This window comes from Sinocyclocheilus rhinocerous, unplaced genomic scaffold (assembly GCF_001515625.1).
Source record: "Sinocyclocheilus rhinocerous isolate Xijiao unplaced genomic scaffold, SAMN03320098_v1.1 scaffold132, whole genome shotgun sequence".
Lineage (NCBI taxonomy): Eukaryota > Metazoa > Chordata > Actinopteri > Cypriniformes > Cyprinidae > Sinocyclocheilus > Sinocyclocheilus rhinocerous.
In genome coordinates, this window is record NW_015627050.1 from 561,657 (window position 1) to 583,568 (window position 21,912).

The 21,912-nt window shown below is 35.9% G+C and overlaps 1 protein-coding gene across 1 annotated transcript in view; it reads right to left on the minus strand.

Moving 5' to 3' along the window:
- LOC107720686 (amine oxidase [flavin-containing] A-like) overlaps window positions 1-21,912 on the minus strand; it is a 48,777-nt gene that overhangs the window by 9,051 nt on the left and 17,814 nt on the right. The window contains exons 8-10 of the mRNA XM_016528484.1: window positions 12,705-12,805; window positions 11,357-11,515; window positions 6,154-6,240 (exon numbers count right to left, since the gene is read on the minus strand). Of these exons, the coding sequence (XP_016383970.1) occupies window positions 6,154-6,240; window positions 11,357-11,515; window positions 12,705-12,805 (347 nt within the window). The remainder of the gene's footprint in view (window positions 1-6,153; window positions 6,241-11,356; window positions 11,516-12,704; window positions 12,806-21,912) is intronic.

A 21,912-nucleotide genomic window follows, 5' to 3' on the forward strand; every position in this document is an offset into this window, starting at 1 on the left:
GGTGGAGTAAATGCTAATGCGCGACACCTGCGCCACTCACCGGTCTCGAGTCCCACGGAGGAGCTCCGGAAGGATAAAAGGAGGAGTGATGACAGTGTTGGACGAGAGAGGACCAGGCCTGGACTTTATTTTGTGTTTTGGTTCTGTTTGTGCGTGACAGTCGTCCGCGAGGGGCTGTTGCCCTATTTTGTGTTTATTTTATTATTAAAGTTTTGTTTGAATGTTCGCCGGTTCCCGCCTCCTTCTTCCCGTTCTACAAACTTTGTTACACAATTGTTTTGAAATCATTGGCAAATGGCTCTAACATTAAATGTATATTCTTAGAAAATTACAATGTTTTCTGACTTTAGATGCATTTAAACCTGTTGTAGGGGACTCCCAACACAATATTAGGACACTTTAAAATACCATATGACCTGCTCTTTAAACATTCTTCGAAACATTTGGGATAATGTAAGTACACAATTCAGCAAAATATATAACACTGTTCTAGTGGTTTTTGGATATTTTAATAAAAAAATCTTACATATTGTGCCTTTGAGTCATAATTAACAAATCGCAATAAAAAGGCATACGTATGAGATAGAGTTGAAATTATGAGATAAACTGGCCATGTGTCCAGGGTTTTTCCCCCGCCAGCGGCCTGAGACTGGGATAGGCTCCAACAACCCTAGAGAGGACAAGTGGTTTGGAGAATGGATGGATGGAATTATGAGATAAAACATTGAAATTATAAGAAAAAAGTCATAATTATGACAAAAAGTATGTTTTGCCATAATTATGAATTGTCTCATAATTTCAACTTTATCTAATAATTGACTTAATTCAGATTTTTTTAACTTAGTCATAATTATGATTGACCAAAGTCATAATTGTGACAAAATGGTTTGAGATAGTCATAATTACAACAACTCATAATTATGATATAATAATTATGTATTACAAAAACAATTGTGACAAAAAGTAGAATTTTTATGACTCATAATTGCTTTAATTTCATTAATCAATTTCATAATTTTTTTTATTCAATTTATTTTCATTTTTAATTAATGTAATAATTGATGTAATAATTATGATTTACCAAAGCATTATTATTGTGTTTTTTTTTATGTGGAATTGTTGCATTATTCCAAATAAATAGATTATGATCCACAAATAAATGTAAGATTAACAAAAATTAAACATATTGACAAATAAATAGAATGAGATCCACAAATAAATCTTAGAGTTTCACAAACATGAATTAAATTCACAAATAAATAAAATGAGATTTGCCAATAAAAAACATTCACAAATCTCTTTTTATGTCACAAACACAACTTTGCCTGGCATTCATTTGTGTTTATTCCTGTGCATTTGTAGATTACTGCATGCATTTGTAGATCGCTCCCCATATATTAGTTAATGGCTTTCTGTGCCACCCACCGTCTACTCAAGCCAATCAGACAACAGCCAAATTTTGCTGACCTATCGTAGCACGTTCTGGAGGCACACCACGATGAAGGACAAATGATTCACACATTAGCTTTGATGTGTCCAGTTGCAGTTACAGCTGTTGCAGCGCAGCACAACAACAAGCAGAGTAGACATGACACAATGGCTTATTCGGCCTTTTAATGCACAATCGCGGTGAAAAATATAGGGCATAATAACACGTATAATATCAATGGGCACCGTGCATTTACTTTGGATATAGTTAAGTAACTTTTACCATCAAAACTAGTAAGTCTGATTCATATGAAATATTGTTTGCGTGATCAAGTGTTTTAACCAATAAATATCTCGTCTTACATTTATATGCATTTATTTTCAACACACCTGCACCACATTTAAAAAAAAAGAACCCAGGTTTATTTTTTCCTCCCCAACCAATGGCAATAACTTTGTAATATTTTTAATTAATGTTTGAAGATATTATTTAGAATGCTTTATACATCGTTAGATCCACATAGCCGCTCATATACATCAGTTAAACGGCTTGACTGAAAAACCTATTACACAAACTCGCATGTTTATCATGAGGTCGCATCCAGTTATTTATTAGTCAGTTACTTATTGAAGCTTTTCTTTCCATCTTGAATATCATGACGCTTCCATAACGCCTTTGTATCCAGCATTTAAAGCGCTGTTTCTCTGGCATTTTCTGATTCATGTAAAATATAATAATGTGGCTTGGCTTGATACACAGTCTAATGGTCTAACAAAATCCAATTTTAAACATCATTTAATATACCAATTTTTATGGCCCTTATATTTCCTATTTGAGCCAATGCAGATGAATGAAGTTATTTCAGGATGAGACCGCCTTGATTGTAAAGCAAAACGTGATTATAGCGTGAACGTGCTACGATTGGTCAGCGAAGTGAGGCTGTTGTCTGATTGGCTTGAGCAGACGGTGGGTGGACTCAACGCATTTGTGTATTGTCAGTGTCTTGACACCAGAAATGTTTCAAAATCCAGAAATGCTCGCAGAGATCCATGCACAGAAAGCAATTCACAAATGCACAGGACACGATCCACAAATGAATGCCAGGCAAAGTTGTGTTCGTGACATAAAAAGATATTTGTGAATATGTTTTTTATTTGCAAATCTCATTTTATTTATCTGTGAATTTAATTAATGTTTGTGAAACTCTAACATTTATTTGTGGATCTCATTCTATTCACTTGTCAGTGTTTGATTTTTGTTAATCTCTTTACATTTATTTGTGGATCATAATCTATTTATTTGGAATTATTCAACAATTCTATCTCCATAGGAAATGGGCCTTCATACAATTAAGTTTTTATTATTAAGTTATTTAAAGCCTCTAAGACTTCATTGAACGAGCGCCAAATAGACGGACAGCAATAGAATAAGAGCGCAATAATCGTCATATGTAGAATTTTAAAACTACAAGTGTATTTTATGATAGCAGATAACAGTAATGGGGTAATCAAAATATAATGCAACTAATCTGTGCTCGTGTTTATTTACTTTCATTTTTAGTTTAGTGAATTGAACTTCTGTTTTAAAAAGCTTTTAGTTTGTAATGTTGCAATGTTAGTATGTAATGTGAATTTAGCCCCTTTTTGCACATAATAGATAGTATAGCCTACTTTCACTATATTTGTTTTCATTGCCTTTAATATAAACATTGTTTCATTGGACAACATTGGGCAGGCTGTATAAATAAATAATTATCCAAATATAAATTGTATAAAATACCTATATATATATATATATATATACACACACACACCGTATATCGCATTTCAGTCAAAAAATACCGAGATATGATTTTTTGGCCACATCGTCCAGCCCTTCTCTAAGGGCAGAAATAATGTGCTTCAGCTTCTTCACACTATATGCATTAAACACCATGGATATTTTAGAGTTGAGGTACTTTTGCTTTCCACAATGCGCCATAAGCCCAGTGCATGAGACCTCTCATGGCACTCTGGGTAATTCTCTACTTGAAAAGGTACAGGTAGTGTATTTCCTTTCTCAGTTGCAGCTCATTGGAAAATGGCCTTGTCATCAGTAGTCCCATCATCCTCTCCCGCTCTCTCCATCCGCAGGCCACAGAGTTGCTTAAGGCTATTCTCCCTTTTCACTTATAGTGCTAAAGTGGCCTGACACCCCTTTCACACCAAGGTGGTAAAATGTTAACATACTGTTGAAGCTGATTGCTGTCAAACCAATGTGCCCGTTTGTCAATCTAAATTACGCCTCCTGTATGGTCTATGGCACCATTTTACCTCTCAGGGGAAATAAATTCCCATTTCTTTTGTGAAATGGTGCATTTCAGGCACAGTGGTGGACTGGTTCTCAGCTTTGATCAATGAGGAATAGAGGTGGCCGCAGAGATTTCCATTTCAGTTGACGCCCGTGGTGAGTGTCACACAGAGGCTTGTCAGAGTCATACAGGAGACTGGACAGAGGTGATGAACTCTAGCAGGTCTTAATAGGTTTCATGCCTGATTCTAGACAATGTGTGTTATTTTCACATGCTGACTCATTCAGTGGGAACAGGAACTGCAAACTGAGAGCTTTGACATTTGGATCCATTCAAGACTAAAAGATGTTTTCACTGTCACTCTTTCATCCATCCATTTTCCAAACCACTTGTCCGGGCCGACATGTATCAATTACTGGTAGAACTGAGTTAAAATAAAATGACATCATACCGGTTAGGGTGTAAATTAAACAATTAAACACTGCACCCCCCGGAGGACATCAAAATAAAGGGTTGAGGGAGTCTTAAAAAATACCTACACTTAGCAGCCTAATTTTTACAAACTGCATATGAAACATTTCTGTAGCTCTGTCTGAATGACATTTGTAATATCATTTCCAAAAATGGAAACCATGCACCATAAATTGGGTCATGCTGTTGACATTGCCTGAGGTTCAATTCATAAATGCATAAAAAACTCATTTTGCCATCTAAATGAAATTGTATTCCATGAATACATTTGCAATACAGTTGGGGTAATTTGTTGTTGAATTGAGTTTATTCAAATTAAAATCTGTTAAAAATCCTTTGAGCCCCACCTTAAAAGTTACTGGTCAGCAACCTTAGCAACTGTTGCCGTCTGCCATATCTCTACAGTTTTTACTGCATAATTTAACAATTTATTTAAACAAAAGCAGAATTTAGAATTATTTGCAATGTTACAATTCATTCCAGACCCCTTAAGAATAATATCTAATTCATTTTTTGTCACGGTTTGGGGTAGAGGGATGAGGCGAGGACTCAATTGCAGGAGGAATTAGGGCTTTTAATAGTAAAATAAAACAAAACAAACAACAAAAACTACCCCGTGGGGGAAAAACAGGCTGGCAAAGCAGGATCAGGACAGGACAGGACACGACACAACACAACAGGATACATTAGATTTTGATAAGATGACGAACTGGCCCAGGACTTCAAACACAAGGACAATAAATAGGGAGCAAATGAGGAGGGTACCGGGGGAACACATGTGGGGCAAATTAACCAATAATCAGGTAACAAGATGGGTGGGGTCAAGACAATTGACATGAGAGCACATGGCACACAGGAAACAAAGACAAAAGCCATTTGCTCACACAAAACAAACACAAGCACATGGCCAGCAAAACAAATCACAAGCCATGTGCTTGAACAAAACAAGACACGAACACGCAGCTAATGAGAAAACTCATAAGCCGTGTGTTCACACAAGACAAGACAGCACGCAGCCAGTGAAAACCAAGCTGCATGCTTCACAGCACAAGACATGAAAGCACGCAGCGTGCAACAACACAAGACAACAAGAAAAGCGCACGGCTGAACACAAACCGCATGCTACACAATACACAACACACGTGGACAGAAGAGTGCACGGCTGAGCGAACTCGAGACCGCACGCTCCCACAACAGACAGAACATGGAGCGCGAGTGTCCGGACCCCAACACGAAATTGAAACTCAACCATGAGTGCCGGGATCTGAACACCACGCTCCAACATGAAACAGAACACGCAGACGAGAGCGCATGGCTCGAGCACTCTCGAAGCCGCGCACTCACATGAAAACAACGACACGACGGGAGTGTCAGGGCTCTGTCACAAAACCATGAATTACACTAGACCGAAGTGACAGAACCCTGACATTTTTACCAATTTATTAGCACATTTTACTGAAAATCATGTTGACATACATTTCCAGCTAATTTCTATGGGTTGTTCTGCAGTCTGAGTTATATTAGTTAGCAAAAATGACCAAAGTGGATGGAGGTTAGCTAAGAATCAATTACCATTTATTAAAACAGCATATTTTTCATATGTAAATGTTTCATATGCATATGTAAAAATAAAATAACCACAGTTTCTTCACAATCAAACATTAGCATAATTTAGTCAGACAGTTGCAGAGACAAACCTCCACAGACTCAGTGGTGTCCCCAAAATGACCTAAAATAAAAAAGCTAGTGTCTTCCTGAGTTTATTTTCCACATTTTTCTGCTGTGTGTAACAACGCAAGCCACCATAAAATATTTTTCTGCATAATTTTTCGATTTCCCTCAGCACTGTTTTCCCGTACACTCCAGGTGCTCCTAGCTGCTACTAAATAAAGCTGAAGCAAAGAGTTTCGCAAGACAATGACTATACTTTCTGCGCACATATTGGCTGAAATTCGCCACATACCTTTTCTTCGTAGTGAATGTAGGTGGACGCCTCCGGACCAAGGTACTTCACCAGGCTGGAGATCACAGCATCTCTTCTCTCCTCCATCTAAAATGAGCACAAAAACATGTGTTTATCATCATATCACAAATATATATATATATATATATTATCCATCCTTTTGAAAAAGTGTTTAATTGTACCGAATGTGCACTTGTGGTGTACTTTAAATCTTAAAAGTATATTTAAAAAACTGTACTTGCAGATAATATAATAATATAATAAAAATAATAAATAATAAAATTAATGAAATGAAAGTGTACTTTCATGACTGTTTCGCAACACACTTAGAAGTAATTATAAAATTACTTCTAAAACGGTTAGATCCAGTCCTCAATTTTGATTGGTCAACAGCTGTGTTTTATTCACAATAAAGCATGGCTATGACCGCTTCATCGTATCACTGCGCAACACCCCTAGCCACCACCAGTGGTGTAATGTTACGAAGTAATAATTTTTGGGAGTATCTGTACTTTACTTGAGTTTTTATATTTCAGCCAATTTTTACTTTTACTCCACTACATTTCCTAATTAAAGTGTATACTTTTACTCCGATACATTTCCCCGAAGCATATTCGTTACTTACTACAAAACAGTCAGAAGTCATTAGAACACGGACTGCAGGAAAGCAGGTTTGACGAATCAGTGATCTGGCGTTTGCAAGTTAGACTCATAAAAACACCTATGCTCACGTGCAAACAAGTGCGCGCACAACCGCGGATGATTCATTTTCCACTCAAGTCGAGTCTGGGGTGTGCGATATACAGTATATCTTCGGCAATAATATAGTAAGTGTTGCTGTAATGATGTGCGATCTGACATTATCAAGTAGGCTATATCACCAGATCACATACAGAGTGCACGTACATTGATTTATTAATCTATTAAAACTCAAAATTCATTCAAGGCATTCGAAATTGTAGACGGCAAAAATGCTTCTGTATGCTTTTTAATGTTTATATAATTTAATATAGTTAACTTAATCACTTCAACTTCTGCCAAAGTCATTTTCTGGTAAGATATCTGTACTTTTACTTGAGTATGGCTTTCAGGTACTTTATACACCACTGGCCACCATCCAACATAAACAATCAATAATATAGCGTCAAAACTGTTCCATGTATTATGTATTTCAGCACAATTAACTATGTTATTTATTTAATGAAGTATGAGTGACCCCTGATGGCCTCACATTTAATTGTCAATTGTGACGCTTGCAAACTCACACTGTGCCGCGAATCGGTCTGTTTTAAACTAAAAGATGGAAGACTGAACAGTTCCTCTTCTCTGTTTTTATTTGAACTCCATAAGATGAGGCATGTCACCTCGGAACATTTCCTTGCCATTTACTGTAGCTGACACAAACTATTGTTCAGCAGAGGACACCATTTAACGAACAAACTTCAAAAAAGTAACATCAATCTATACATTTTTGGTTTTAATATTTTTATTGTGTGGTAACTTTTATAAAAGCAATAAGGTACTCGTGGCATGCTGTGTTGTGCATAAGTCACGGCTGAAGGGTGTTTTTAAGCACGACGCGAAGCGGGCCTCTTGTACCTTATTGCTTACATATAAAGATGTACATATGTCTTAATTAAAAGGGAAAAAAAAAAAAAGTACATTCATAAATTTAGAAATACAAATTTTAACTATAATACATTTTCAATTAATTGCAAATAATGAATTGCAAATAACTTCTCCAAAAACATTACTTATACTCTTCTAAAGTATATAATCTACTTAAGTATTCCTTTTCAACTTATGCTAAACTGTACTTCTCTTTCACAAGGGCGAGATCCGGGCTGGGTCTGGTACTCCAACCTCCATCGATTGGAATAACTCAATTTCCTTTTTGGTCTCTGTTCTCCATGAGTTATGGGTAGAAGGGGCCGGGCTGCGCACCCTTGCCGTTACTATGCCAGCGAGTGACAGATGTTAAGGGAACGTATAAAACCCTGCATCTGCATGTTGTGCACACTTCTACTTGAACCGAGTGTCCCAGGCCATAATTCAGCCTACAGTTATTGCTTCGAACCAGGTATGGGGCTGGGCAGCAGAGGAACCATCTGCGGGAGGGGTTTATAAAAGTGCTCCATAAGGAGTTGGAGGGCTAGCTACTATCTCAAATGCCTAGCCATAAAACAAACCACACAAAATTACACTTCATGTCCACACTTCAAACTTTGCCAGCTCATTCATGTGAAGGTAATGTCGAGTAACAGCTCGGGTGTATTGCGCTGTCAGTCTGGGCTCTTCACACATCTGTAAGAACCACAGCTTGTCGACAAATGCTTTGCAGAGTACATGACTCTTCGTTTTACGGATATATCTCAATTAATGCAGGTGATAAATGGGTATTTCAACATAAAACACTACCAAATGCAAACTAGTAATGTTGTATTAGCAAATGAGAACCAGACTGGCTTGTCCATCTGATTCAATATGAATGAAGCAACCATAAACTCAGTGGTTTAGAAGAACTGCTCTTGTCTATTATGCATGACTACAGACGGTCAGGGAGTTTTATCATAAGAAGCGAGATGGAAATGTGTTTATCAGACCGGTTCATCTCAAAGAGGGAATTCTGGTCTCATCTGGTTTTCATGGATTTTAGCTTTAGGCTAGCTTTTTTCTGCATGCACGATGTGTGGCCATCTTTGTTTGACTGAGCGACGAGTGACAGATAAATCAATAGTCTGCCACATTATCAGTCAGGAAAAGTCTCTTTGAAGACTCAGAGCTGGAAATATTTGTTTTCCCAAGATAACACTTGCCGTACCAAAGACATTTGGCTAATCCCTAGTCTGATATTGCTTGTTTACAGACAATTTGGTTGCCGGAAGACTAGCTTAGACTACCATGCAAGTATTATTTATACTGTTACAGACTTAATATTTTGAATTAGCTTTTGTATTTTCAGTTTATTTAGTTTTATTTAGTTTAAGTTTTAGTAATTTTGTTACATGCTTTTGTCATTTTCATTAGTTTTTGTTTAAATATTTATATATAGTGAAAATAGCTTTATTTTAATTTCAGTTGTAGTAATTTTAGTTAGGGGTGTGCATGGATAGTCAAATATTCAAATATTCGATCTGCAGTAATTATTCGAATAATAAAAACACTATTTGAATTTCACTAAAATGTTGCTTTGCTGGCCATAAATGTAGTGAATCCCTAATAACTCCTCAGCATGCAAACTAAAACTCACAGTTAAAACTAAATGCACTGGGTGGCACTGTGGAACATGTAAACAAATTGACTGTATTTGATGACAGAATGGCATTGTCTGCCTCTAGGTACAGCAAAGTTTGGAATTACTTTGATCAGCATGTCGTCACCGATAGCCTTGTGGGCAGCGTGTCGACGTGTAGCGCCATTGTGCTTCGGGCGTCCCGTGTTCGAGTCTCGGCTCGCGGACCTTTCCCGATCCCATCCCCCCTCTCTCTCACACTTCGCTTCCTGCCTCACTACTATCCTATCCATAAAAAAAAAGGCAAAAACGCCAAAAATAAAACTTGAATTACTTTGATCAGCATGTCTTGTGCAACCTTTGTCAAGTGAAACTAAGTTATCTCCATAAGAATCATATGAAATCCAAACAACGAAATATCCAAATATTCATTTTTTGTTAGCTCAAACAATGTAATATTTTTGGAAAAATGCCCATCCCTAATTTTAGTATTTCAACTTAAAACTTATTTCAGTTCGTTGCCATGCAAGCCAAAATTTCAATTTTTTATTTCAATTGAAATCTGTGGTCTAATATTTATATTTTATTTAAGCTTTATTTAATCTACCGAAAGTATTTTTTTATATAGTTTTATTTTCAATTATGATACAGAGAAAACATATATACATAACATTACAATTAGCTAATAATTATCGAAAGTATTTTTTAATAGCTAACAGTAATAGTTTTGTTTGGTAGCATGGTTAGCAGTTAGTCCCTATGCTGTAATTGGGGTCAAAAAACCTTTCAAATATACAGTAGTTGTGCAGTCTGACAAGAAAATGGTAATATTACATAATATTTTTGCAAATAATATTATTATTAAATGCCTAACCTCTCATTTATTATAATACGTGTTTTTAAAGGCTCTTAAAAGCGTGAAATGAACTTTGAAATGGGAATGCTAACAGTTGTCTCCACATATTATAGACCACCTCAAGTTAGGCTAGATGAAGAAAACCAGCACATGATATTCCAAAACACAACAAGGTTGTGAGCAGCTCTGGTCTTTTCAGCAGGTTATTGTGCATGACTGTTATAGGGCTGAGCGATATGGCCCAAAACAATTATCACGCTAACATTTTTCATGTCAGTTGATATCAATAATTCTCACGATGAATTTCAAATCTTTATCTTTCAAGTTAAAAGGCTGATTTTTGCTCCTTTCCTTAACAAAATAAGTATCTTAATAGTAATAGTAATAGTATCTTAATAGTAATAATTTCTTAGTTTCTTTGATGATGCACATCTTCGGCACAGTTTGCAGTGCAGGCTGCAATATTAATAATATTACATCTTTTTGTCTCTGAGAAGTTCACATTTCACAGTAGCTTGTGTTGACAGATGCAGATGTAAATGTATGTTCATTATCAAAAAACTGTAACAACCTACTTTTTATATGGTGAAATTTAATTATTCAGACTGTTTAAGTTTTATTAAAATTAATCATTGTTCTTCCATAGTAGCATACGGTTAGATCATGATAACCAGTTAAAACCACACATATAGCACCTCAATGCCATGGTAAAAATTTAACTATATGGTTTCTAGGCATTTCTATGAAAACAGTACTCTACATACATTTTATTATAAATGCACTTTCTTGTTATCTTTTTATCTAGGAAAATTATATCACAATAATTATCGTTATCATTTTATCGCCCAGCCTTTGACTGTTATGCTTTTCAAAGGCGGTTTTTGAGCAACTAAATGTCAATATATATCTATTTTCACCTCTTGACTCATTGTCTCAGTATTCCCTGAAAGTGTGAAACTGAGAATAGACCTGACATTTATTATTATTATTATTAAACTTCCTTCTCTGTATCTCTCACTCCCTCTTTCCATTTCTCACTCCAGTACAGCCTTGCTATATGTTATAAAAATACATCACTTTCTTTCCCAAACTCATTCTGTGTATCTGTCTCTCACATTTCTGTCGCACCAGTCATGGGCCTGTACTCCAGTGATGAACCCCACTAGTGCAGGACTGCCTCTGGGGCTGGTGGCATCAAATGTGACGCTTAAAGGACAGTCCTCAGAGGGACGTGCCACGATTTCCCCCGAGAAACCTCTTTCCTTCCAAAATGCCTGTGAATTCAGATAAAAAAACAGAGAATAAACAGCCTTAAAAATTAAAAAGCATTCTTTCTTTATTAAAAGAGACCAGCGCAATGCTGAAATCTGACATTATCTGCATTTAATGTCAATCATATTTGCATAAATGTGAACATTAAATTGTAGATATATGAGCAGTTATATACAATATCTGCATAGTTATTATCAATCAAACGTCATGCCCTTTCAAACCAAGGGGCAACGTGACTCCACAGATGGTGATTTATGTCAAACATACAGGTTTGGAATGATATGAGGATTAAATAAATGATGACAGAATATTCATCTTTAAGTAAAACTGTTCTATTAGACTAAAATATCTAACACTCTAACGCATATTAAGAACTAATTTGTTGTTAAAAAGCGTTTTGTTTTTCCCGAAAAAATAAGTGCATGTTGTTTCTTCCATAAAGCCTATTTAATTAAATAACTAAGTGATGTATTAGAAAGTTCAAAATTCATAAATGTGTTATACATAATGAATGAATATATGCAATAATAATAATAAAAGATAATAATAAAAGATTAAAACACATTTTTAAGCACTCAAGCAGGGATTCATGGACTAACAATTAAGTACAAATGCGATGCACAGAAAAGGTTCTGACGCAAAACATTTACAATAGGGTTGATCGATTATTTGTTACACTGAAATAAAACTTACTGTATAGAGTCACTTGGTTATTAAATTTATAATAATAACACAAACATTTTACATTAATGCAATCTAAGTTTCAGAGGCAACTCTGGGAGTGATTTTTGTGTCTGTTTTAGTTGGTCCTAATCAAAATTTAGAAAAGAAATAGTGTGAACGTATCATTACTTTTAACATTTTATGCACAAGTAGTGAGTGAATGAAACCCATTATCTTATTTAATATGCAAAATATATTCAAAAACATCTTTCACAGTTGACAGACAAATCTTATCCTCTGCTTAAGGTGGCATCTCCAGTCACTGCAGAGCCAAGATATTAACTTAAAGTGAGGGCTTATAAGGAATATGCTAGACAGAGCACTAGGAGGCAGCTCTCCATGCCTCTGCACATTTTAACTTCATTATAGAGTTTAATGCAATAGAGCTGTAGGGGAAGTGACTGCACTGTGCTGGTAAAGCCGGTAAGCTGGCTGTGGGTAAGTGGATGGGTTATGCGTGTTACTCACAGTGGGGTAAGTGACGATAAACTTTGTCATGTGGCCGATGGGCAGGCACTGGGTGAGGCGCTGGCGCTCAGCTGGCAGGGCAGGCTCGTAACGGATCTGGGCTGAAAGGGAGGGCATAGTCAGAGTGCCACTGAATTAAATAAGAGCCATTTAGCGCTAGAAAAGAACAGTGGAATGATACTGACATTAAATGGGAACGACAGTTCTGTTCTTACAATTGCTAGAACCCATTTCTCTAAACTTAGGTCACTTTTTCACAACTAATTTGGTGTAGAAACAATTTCACAAATAAATACAAAGAAATAGCAAGTAACACATTGAGTTAAACATGCAATTTTGAAGTAGAAGTACTGATAGAAAGACAGAAGTACCATATCATACTTCAATGATCTGTGTTTTATTTACAACTTCAAAAACTTTTCAAAGTGCAGTTAGCACAACAGTCTATGTGGGCTAAACTGTAGGTCATTTTTCATTGGTTTGGCACAAAATACATTAATTGTTTTCTCACTCAGACACAACCACCGCCAAAACTATATGTACCTAGAGGCCAATCTGCACATTTACATACTTTTTCAAAACCTAACATAATACAAAACCGAACAAGACTGCAATTTGCTACATTTTTACAGTAATACCATACTGAAATAAATTCCACTGCTAAAAACGGAAACTCTCAAAATAATTAGTAAAACAACTGTGTAACACCTACACCGATATTAGTCGTTCAATTTCATTCATATCTATACAAAAGGGGACTTCGGAATAATTTTGTACTCTAATGTAAAAATGGACCATGTAATACTGCACTGAATTCTGGCCAGTACAGAGTTATCATTATTGTTATATATATATAAATATAATTACAAAAGAGAACATTGTATAATGTTATCTGTTATTAGTGTTTTTAAGGCATTGTTTCATGGGCGATAAGGCGTTTGTTTGGTAACAACCTTTGCTAGTACTATGAAATAATGACGTGATTTGAGACATGTACTAAGAGTTTTGGTACATTGGGTGCATTCTTTTTACAGACTTTTCTTAGAGTGTACATTTTAGTACGGTCTCAGAATCAAGTACATGCATACAATGCCTTAAAATTCTGCTTATATAGGCAGCTCACTAGGTTTAGGAACAGAGCGAATGTCTTGCTGACACTCTTGATCATAGGGGATTATGGGATACTGTTTATACATTGGATTTAGGGGGTGTTATTAAGTAGAGGACAGGACTGAATAGAAATGCATGTTTTAAAGAGAAATGGAAAACAGTAAATGCAAATGAATTCAAAGACATGAAAGGGAAAAATAGTGAGCTGAGGAACACAGACAGGAAAAATATGGTATAGAATAACTCATAGGTCTCAGATCATCCTTTGGTATTGATTCAGGTGGCTATACCTTCTAATCAAGCAGCACTTTGGCAAATTGGATGTAATACCCCAATGACTAGCTCTCCATGAAATTGCCAATCTATTAAAGAATCCCTGCGATTTAACACTACTACTTTGTTTTCCTAAAAGCCGTAATTAAGGCTTAGCCCATTTTGTGAGTGTAAGTGTGGCGTATCCAATAACTTTATGTGCAGCCCTCACGGCCATCTCTACGCCTGAGAAACACAAACAGTGACAAAAGGGACACTGACCTCATTTTTGACGAGACCGCCATCTGGCGACAAGCCAACATGTTAGCTAGCCTTTTGAAGAGGGAGGCAAAATGCTAAAGCATAATAGTAGAAACCTCATGAAAAAAAAAATATTGTTATGGAAATAATATACTTTAAAAGAACATACTTAAGTGCGAACTGAATTTAATGTTTTTGGAGATGTAGTTGTATATAATTTATAAAGCAAAATGAAAATGTATTATAATTTAAATTTAAATTAAAAGCAATTAGTTCTTAAAAAGTGATTTTTTTCCCACTTAAGTAGGGCTTATGTATATCTTTATACCTGTATGTAATTTTATAATTACTTCAATTGTCTTTAATTTGTTGGTCACATATTTAAAAATATATATTACATATTTAATTATATAATTACACATTTGTAATTAGGGTTGAAATTTGATACATTTAAAACAATATATTAACTTTAAATGTAATATTGAATGACACACTACAGTTGAAATTCTAATAGCACTTAGCATGTGTTTTTGTACGTTAGTAAACACATCAAAATAACTGGACTTTGCATGACAAAGAATTAAGTGTACTTAAGTGGGTTAAGAAATGCTTTATTCAACAATTTCTTCTCTTCCGTGCCAGTCTTCGACACACATTCACGAAAGTACCATGACTATCCCTTTAAGATTTAAAGTACACTACGAGTGAACATTCAATACAAGCACACTTCTTTTTCACAAGGGAAAAAAATATCTGAAATAATTAACAAAAAAATATTTTTACCTTTTTAATCAAGCAGCACAATATGAAAGTCTTTCCCTGGAAATAATAATGGTAACACATTACAATAAGGTTCCATTAGTTAATGTTAGTTAATGTATAAACTAACATGAACAAACAGTGAACTTTTATTTCAGTATGTATTAATCTTTGTTAATGTTAGTTAATGAAAATGCAGTCATTCATTGTTAGTTTGTTAATTCACAGTGCATTAACTAATGTTAAAAGCACAACTTTTGATTTTAATAATTTAACATTAACTAAGATTAATAAATGCTGTAGAAGGATTGTTCATTCTTAGTTCATGTTAACTAAAGTAGTTAACTAATAATCCTTATTGTAAAGTGTTACAATAATAATAATAATAATAATAATAATAATAATAATTTTCCCCAAAGAGAAACTGATTTTACTATGTATAAACACTGCTCTGAGCCACTGGTCACTTAAAAAATATATATATATTGTTTCAAAGCCAATTAAGGTCTTGAAGTACTTCAATACCCACAATTTCTAAGCAAAATCCACCAATCAGAGAACTTGAGTGTGTGAACATGCATAAACAACAGGCTGATAAAACAAAACATGAAACATGAGTTTTTTTTTTTTTTTCCTGTTTTGATGCCAAAATGTAAATGGACATAGGACTAATGGCGCTTTTCCACTGCGTGGTACGACTCGGCTCGGCACGGCTCAGTACGGTACGGCACGGCTCGGTTTGGCTCGTACCCAGTGGAAAACCCCCCAAAAGTGAACCGTACCGAGCCGTACCGTGCCGTACCATGCAGTGGAAAAGCGCCATAATTCATTCCCTCAAGATGTTATGTACACAGTTATACACTTCCCTATTTTCCAGTTTTCAAATACCTTTTAGCTTTGAGTCAAATGTTGTAATGTTGTGATTCATTTGGGAACTGGCTAGTAAGTTTCATAGCGTCAAACTGTTCATTGAAGAATTGTTTTTAAAAAGTGAGTGGGAAAGTCCCTAGAACAGCCTGATATGAATGTGATTATCTAAAAAGCCGGATATGCAAAACAATTACAAAATACCAGGGTTATTATAACAAAAGGGACATAAAAGTGCACTCAGATACTGTTGGGAAGGAAATTATCACTAAGTCCATCTGTAAAAATATTTATCAAATCACCCATCATCTCATTCAAGTGGATCTGGCACTACGCAGAAAAGCATTTTAATTGGAGCTAATGTTAATAAACGTCTCTATCCAGACAATGAAAACTCAAACAGGACAAGCGATGCAGAGAAGCGCTACGTGTGTAATTTTGTTAAGCGACAGCAATCAGAAAAATATATTTTTATTACATTATGTTTCACGAACGTTGCTAATTGAACAGGAGGCTCTGATTAGCACATTTCCATTGGGTTAACTCTCTCCCAAAGCACTTTCCAACATGTTAATGAATAAAACAAACCGCACAACACACTGTATCGTTTCTTAAAGGGGTCATATGATGTTGCTAAAAAGAACATTATTTTGTGTATTTGGTGTAATGAAATGTGTTTATGCGGTTTAAGGTTAGTGACGTAGACATGTGGGGGGGCGTATTAGAAAGAGCCATTTTAGGTAGGCGTGGTTGACTCTTAACTTTTAAAAAGAATATCTCTTTGGATTTGAGACTTTAGTCTTTGCAACTTTACAGATCTTCTTTATGCACCAAGAGCTTGTAACACTCCAAAGAGAAAGGAAAAATTGAAATCGCATCATATGACCCCTTTAACAATGATTTATATGTGCATGGTTTACATGTGACCGACAGTCCCATGTCAACCCACATGAATCTGTCTCTCTGAAGGGCTGAGATGGCAGACGGGGGAAACAGATCTAATTTAGCCGCAGTGACTGAGGCGTGGAGTTGCTCTCACTGATTGAGAGCGATCGCTCTGTGCCTGGCAGTCCATCATAACTGTGTGCTTATAAGCGACAGCGGCTGTCTGCTTGCTTCAATTTGCTAGACGTTAGGAAACAGCGATGCCGCAACACCACCTTTCTGGCAGCCAAACGGAAAGACAGAAGGGTGAATTCATTTGCGCAGCTTTTGAAGAAATGAGACGCTTGTGTATGTTTTATATCGATTGTGGCAGCAGTAATTCATCTAATAACAATCAAATGATGGAGTGAGTGTTAAACGGGCATATACTGTCCAAACGTGCAGTTTCGCCATTTTAAAGAGCAATTCAATGAGTGATGCTGTATAGGCCAGTGAAGTACACTAGTTTGTTGTAATCTGCTGTGTCCTCCAACTGAATACTCAATAACAGCGGAAATTGTGTCGTGCAAATTGCATTCAGCACATATTATTCGAAAATGTTTAGTGAACCGGGTGTCAAAATAACACAACAATGCAAATAAACAACACTACACACAAGCTATGTGGCTGCCGTTCATGCTTTGGTGGATTCCCTGGTTATTTTACAGCCCATATTTTAGTTCCTCTTACTTCTGTCAGTCTGTCCCTCTCTTTCGTGCCTGCAGGTATTATTTTTTTTGTATTTGTGTTGTCTCTATTCCCCCTCACTCATTGTCATCTCTGTCACCTCTGTTACTCAGGTAGCCGTGAGTGGTGGAACAGACATTTCTATAACCTCAGGCTAATGGGCCACAGGTGCTCTCAGCATTTCTGTAGGATTCACCCACCCGCCTGGAACCTTGGGGAAAACTGTACTTAAAAAAGAAGTGTGAACCATATCAGTTTCACTCTACTTTTGCACCAAAACTAAAAATGATGGGCATACTGGGCTGAAAACCTTTCACAATTAATAAATGCATTTATTTCAATTGCTTACAAACGGCACATTATGTGTAGTTAAGAAATTAGAATAATTGCATTTTGAAAATATGATTGCTTAAATAAAATTAAATAGATGCAAATAGTTAATAAACTATGGCATGATTTGTTTAAGTGCAGAAAGCAATGTTTAAGTTTATTAGTTTAAGTTTATAAATGTATGGACATTTTTATATGCAATTCAAATACAAATACAGTTTTTGAATCCTTTTGTTTTATTGTTTCAATGTATCCTGTCCATTGTCCATTGCAAACTTCCAGTTTGAATAAGAAATGTCAAAACAGGAAAGAAACTGCACCTATCAATAAATGTCAAAGCATTTTTAAACTTTGATATTTCCACGTGAACTGCTTTTTCCCCAAAAAGATTGTTATTAGGTGTTAAAGTACTGTTCACATTCTCTCTTTTTTTAGTCGAAAATGTCATAAAATGCAATTTTCAGCTGAAAATTCAGTGGCCAAAATCTGCAGCATCCTTTGTTCCCATTCACACACCCACCCTGCCTTCATTCATCTGTAAATGGCAAAGTGACACTAACAATTTGCTAATTAAAGGTTTGGGCGTAAAGCCTGTGCTTTTGAACGCATTCCCAAAGTGCTGGGAACTGGAAACATCCCGGCACTCTTAAACCCAAAAATCTGCTTAAACTTCGTTGTAAACACCTTTAAAAATAGGTCACGGCAGTCAAGACGGATGCTAATGCTTCCCTGCTTTCTTAAGCGAAATTCTGAGTGACGTGTCTGTGAGGTTTTCTTGCCACCGCCGTAGCCCGCTCTCAATGGAGATGCTCTCTCATCAAAGTGGAGTCGATGGGAGGCCGGGCCGGGGACCGTTTTCTCTGCCAGTCAGCTCAAATTGCATGCAGCTGCAGTGCCAGCTTAGTCAGGTACATCGTTTTGGAGGAAGACTTGGGAGTTAAATATAGCAATCAACCAGCTGCACCCGGTTATGCTTCGACATGCCACAAACCCACCAAAGGAATGCGTCCAAACTCGGTTGAGCATCCGAACGCCAAACAAAATCCCAAGACAAAAAGCACATACATCCCACAACCTGACTAATCGCAGGCATATTGTAGGCTTGGTGCAGCAAAGCATGAATACTTCATGGGTTTATACAGCTACACACGCACCCACGCACAACAGTTCCAGCAAACACACACACGTCCGTTTCTCATGGTTGCCCACGCACACCCACACGTCATATTCTGCCCTCTCCCCAACTGACAGAGAAATCCAGGATTGCTGTGTAAGGTTTTAACACACGTATTTAAAGCGATCGCTAGAAGACGTCCATCCCGCTGACTTTCCTCATGACAGGCATTCCCCTGTGACTTCTGAAGTAAACAAATATCTAAAAATGATGACTGTAAATCAAGGGAAGAGTGTCTAATTCACAATGAGTCCTTTTAGAGAAATGGTTCACACCAAACTTAAAGTACCTAAATTATGCTATTTCGAATATTGCCTTTCATGCAGTGTGTAACGTAGTTGTATGTGAATGTAAACAAACTGCAAAGTTGAAAAGCCGAAAGTACACAATAAATAAAGTTATTGTCTCCCAAAAGAAAGAATTGACTCTGAACAGCCGAAACGAGTCGTCAGCAATTCAAATCCCACTTCTGTGACGACTACATGTCACTGGGTAACACATTTGCATAATGCCCACCTATGTTCTATGTTGGCCGGCCACAAACAACTTGACCCTCAAACACTGTAGCTTGTTCGTGTGGTTAACATCATGTCGAGAAGACGCTGTGTCCTATGATGCGAAAGTAAATTTGGGTAACACTTTATTTCGATAGTCCACTTTGTAGTTACAAAGTTACGTATAGTTAATAGAATGTCTAAAGTGGACTATCGAAATAAAGTGTAACCTAAATTTGTTTTATTTTCACTTCTGAAAGATGAGGCTGCAAAGAATCAGTGGTTGACATTATTTTTTTTCCACTTTACCACAGCAGTACAACCCCAATCTTTTGTTGTGTTCCCGTCATTTTACTGACGACTGCTTCTCTAATCTCTAAGAGTTCAACATGGGTTTCAAAAAACGTTTGCTCTTTAAAAGATGGCTCAGTACCCAGTTTATTTGGACCAGCTGACTCCACTGAATCACAACCTTGTAAGTATGATAAATAATAGATGTTTATATTGTCTATCGAGTGTTCAAAATACAGAACTATGGCACTGGGGGTATCGTTTTCTACACGAGCTGCCAGAGTAGGCTCACGGAAAGGAGGGGCTTAGAGAGACTGAATCTTAGAACTGCTTTGAACGAATCATTTGAGAATCGTTGGAAAATGAGGTGATATTAAATGCATATTTGGCGAAAACAAAAGCATTTTTTGACTTTGCATGCATCTAAACCTATTGTAGGAGACTCCCAAGTCCCAATACAATATTAGGAACCTTAACAATGGCATAATAGGGGCACTTTTATAGTTTCTGAATAAGGACATACTGGCAAAGACCAATTAAAATTTCTTTTTTTATCTGTAATTAGACTTAAAATCATTGTAAAATCTTAAAATCAATGTTTGAAATGCAATAAAAAAAATAAAAAAAATACAAAACAAAAAATCATTACATATAGTGATGATTCATGGTGACCAGGGGCTCTAAAAGAAAAATTAAATACATAAATAAAAAGTATACTTGGAATATAGAGCACGACCACTATTATGATACTTGTTTAGAGCTTGAATGGCAAAAACATTTGTGTTTTGTGAAAACAAAATAACAACAAATGAGTTACGATAAAGTAACGATTAAAATTTTTAGGTGAACTGTTTCTTTAAAAATTGAATATAATATGAAACTCAATATTGAGCATATACAGTGAGACGCAGCTCTTGTGGGCTGCCATGAACAGAAGTCTTCTATTACCTGGCATGCACAATAAAGAGCTATCAAGTCAAGCAGTTCATTAATCATTGAAATGGAGGTGGTGGGGGAGTGACTTCACTCATTATAAAAGATAGATGGATGGGAGGTTAAAACATTGGTCTCCATCAGCCCAGATGACAAGACGACACGCAGCGGGACACTCTAACACTCGAGTGAGTGAGTCAGTTGCCATTACAAAACTTGTAGGTGTTCAGTTCCCTAAGTGGATTAGTTTGTACATCACAGACAGCAGTTAAAAACTGGAATTAAAAACTATATTTAAGACATTTTCTGAAAACAGTACCCAAAGAAATAGTTAACCGAAACCTATAATATATGAATACAATATTATTAGTGATAATAAATATTACAATTTACAAAATATTACAATAGTAACACTAATGTAAATCAACTATATTTAAGACATTTTCTGAAAACAAGACTTCAATGAATAGTTTACCCAAACCTATAATATATGAATTTAATATTATTATTCTTAATGAAAATTATTAATACTGACAAAATATTACTACACTTACATTAATTTAAATCAACTATAGTTAAGAAATGTTCTGAAAACAAGCCACAAAGGAATCGTTCACCCAAATCTATAATATATATTAATGTAATATATTATTATTCATAATCATACATATTCATATTTTATATTTACAAAATATTATAACACTTACACTAAATCGACTACATTTAAGACATTTTCTGAAAACAAGTTTTCTTGGAACAGTTTGCCCAATAATATTAATTCAATGCTATTATTATTAATAATAATAAATATTAATATTTACAAAAAATTACAACACTTACACTAATTTAAAGGTGCCATAGAATGGAAAACTGTATTTACCTTGGCATAGTTGAATAATAACAGTTCTGTACATGGAAATGACATACCTTGAGCCTCAAACACCATTGTTTTATCCTATTTATGTAAATCTCGAGAATGCAAAAGACCACTGAAAAACAGGCGAATCAGAACATAACACCGACTGTGACGTTACAGTCGGGATCACTAATAATTAAGCCCCCAACATTTGCATATTCCCGCCCATGTTCTATGCCAGACGCCAGCCGAACCTGCACAGCTGCATCA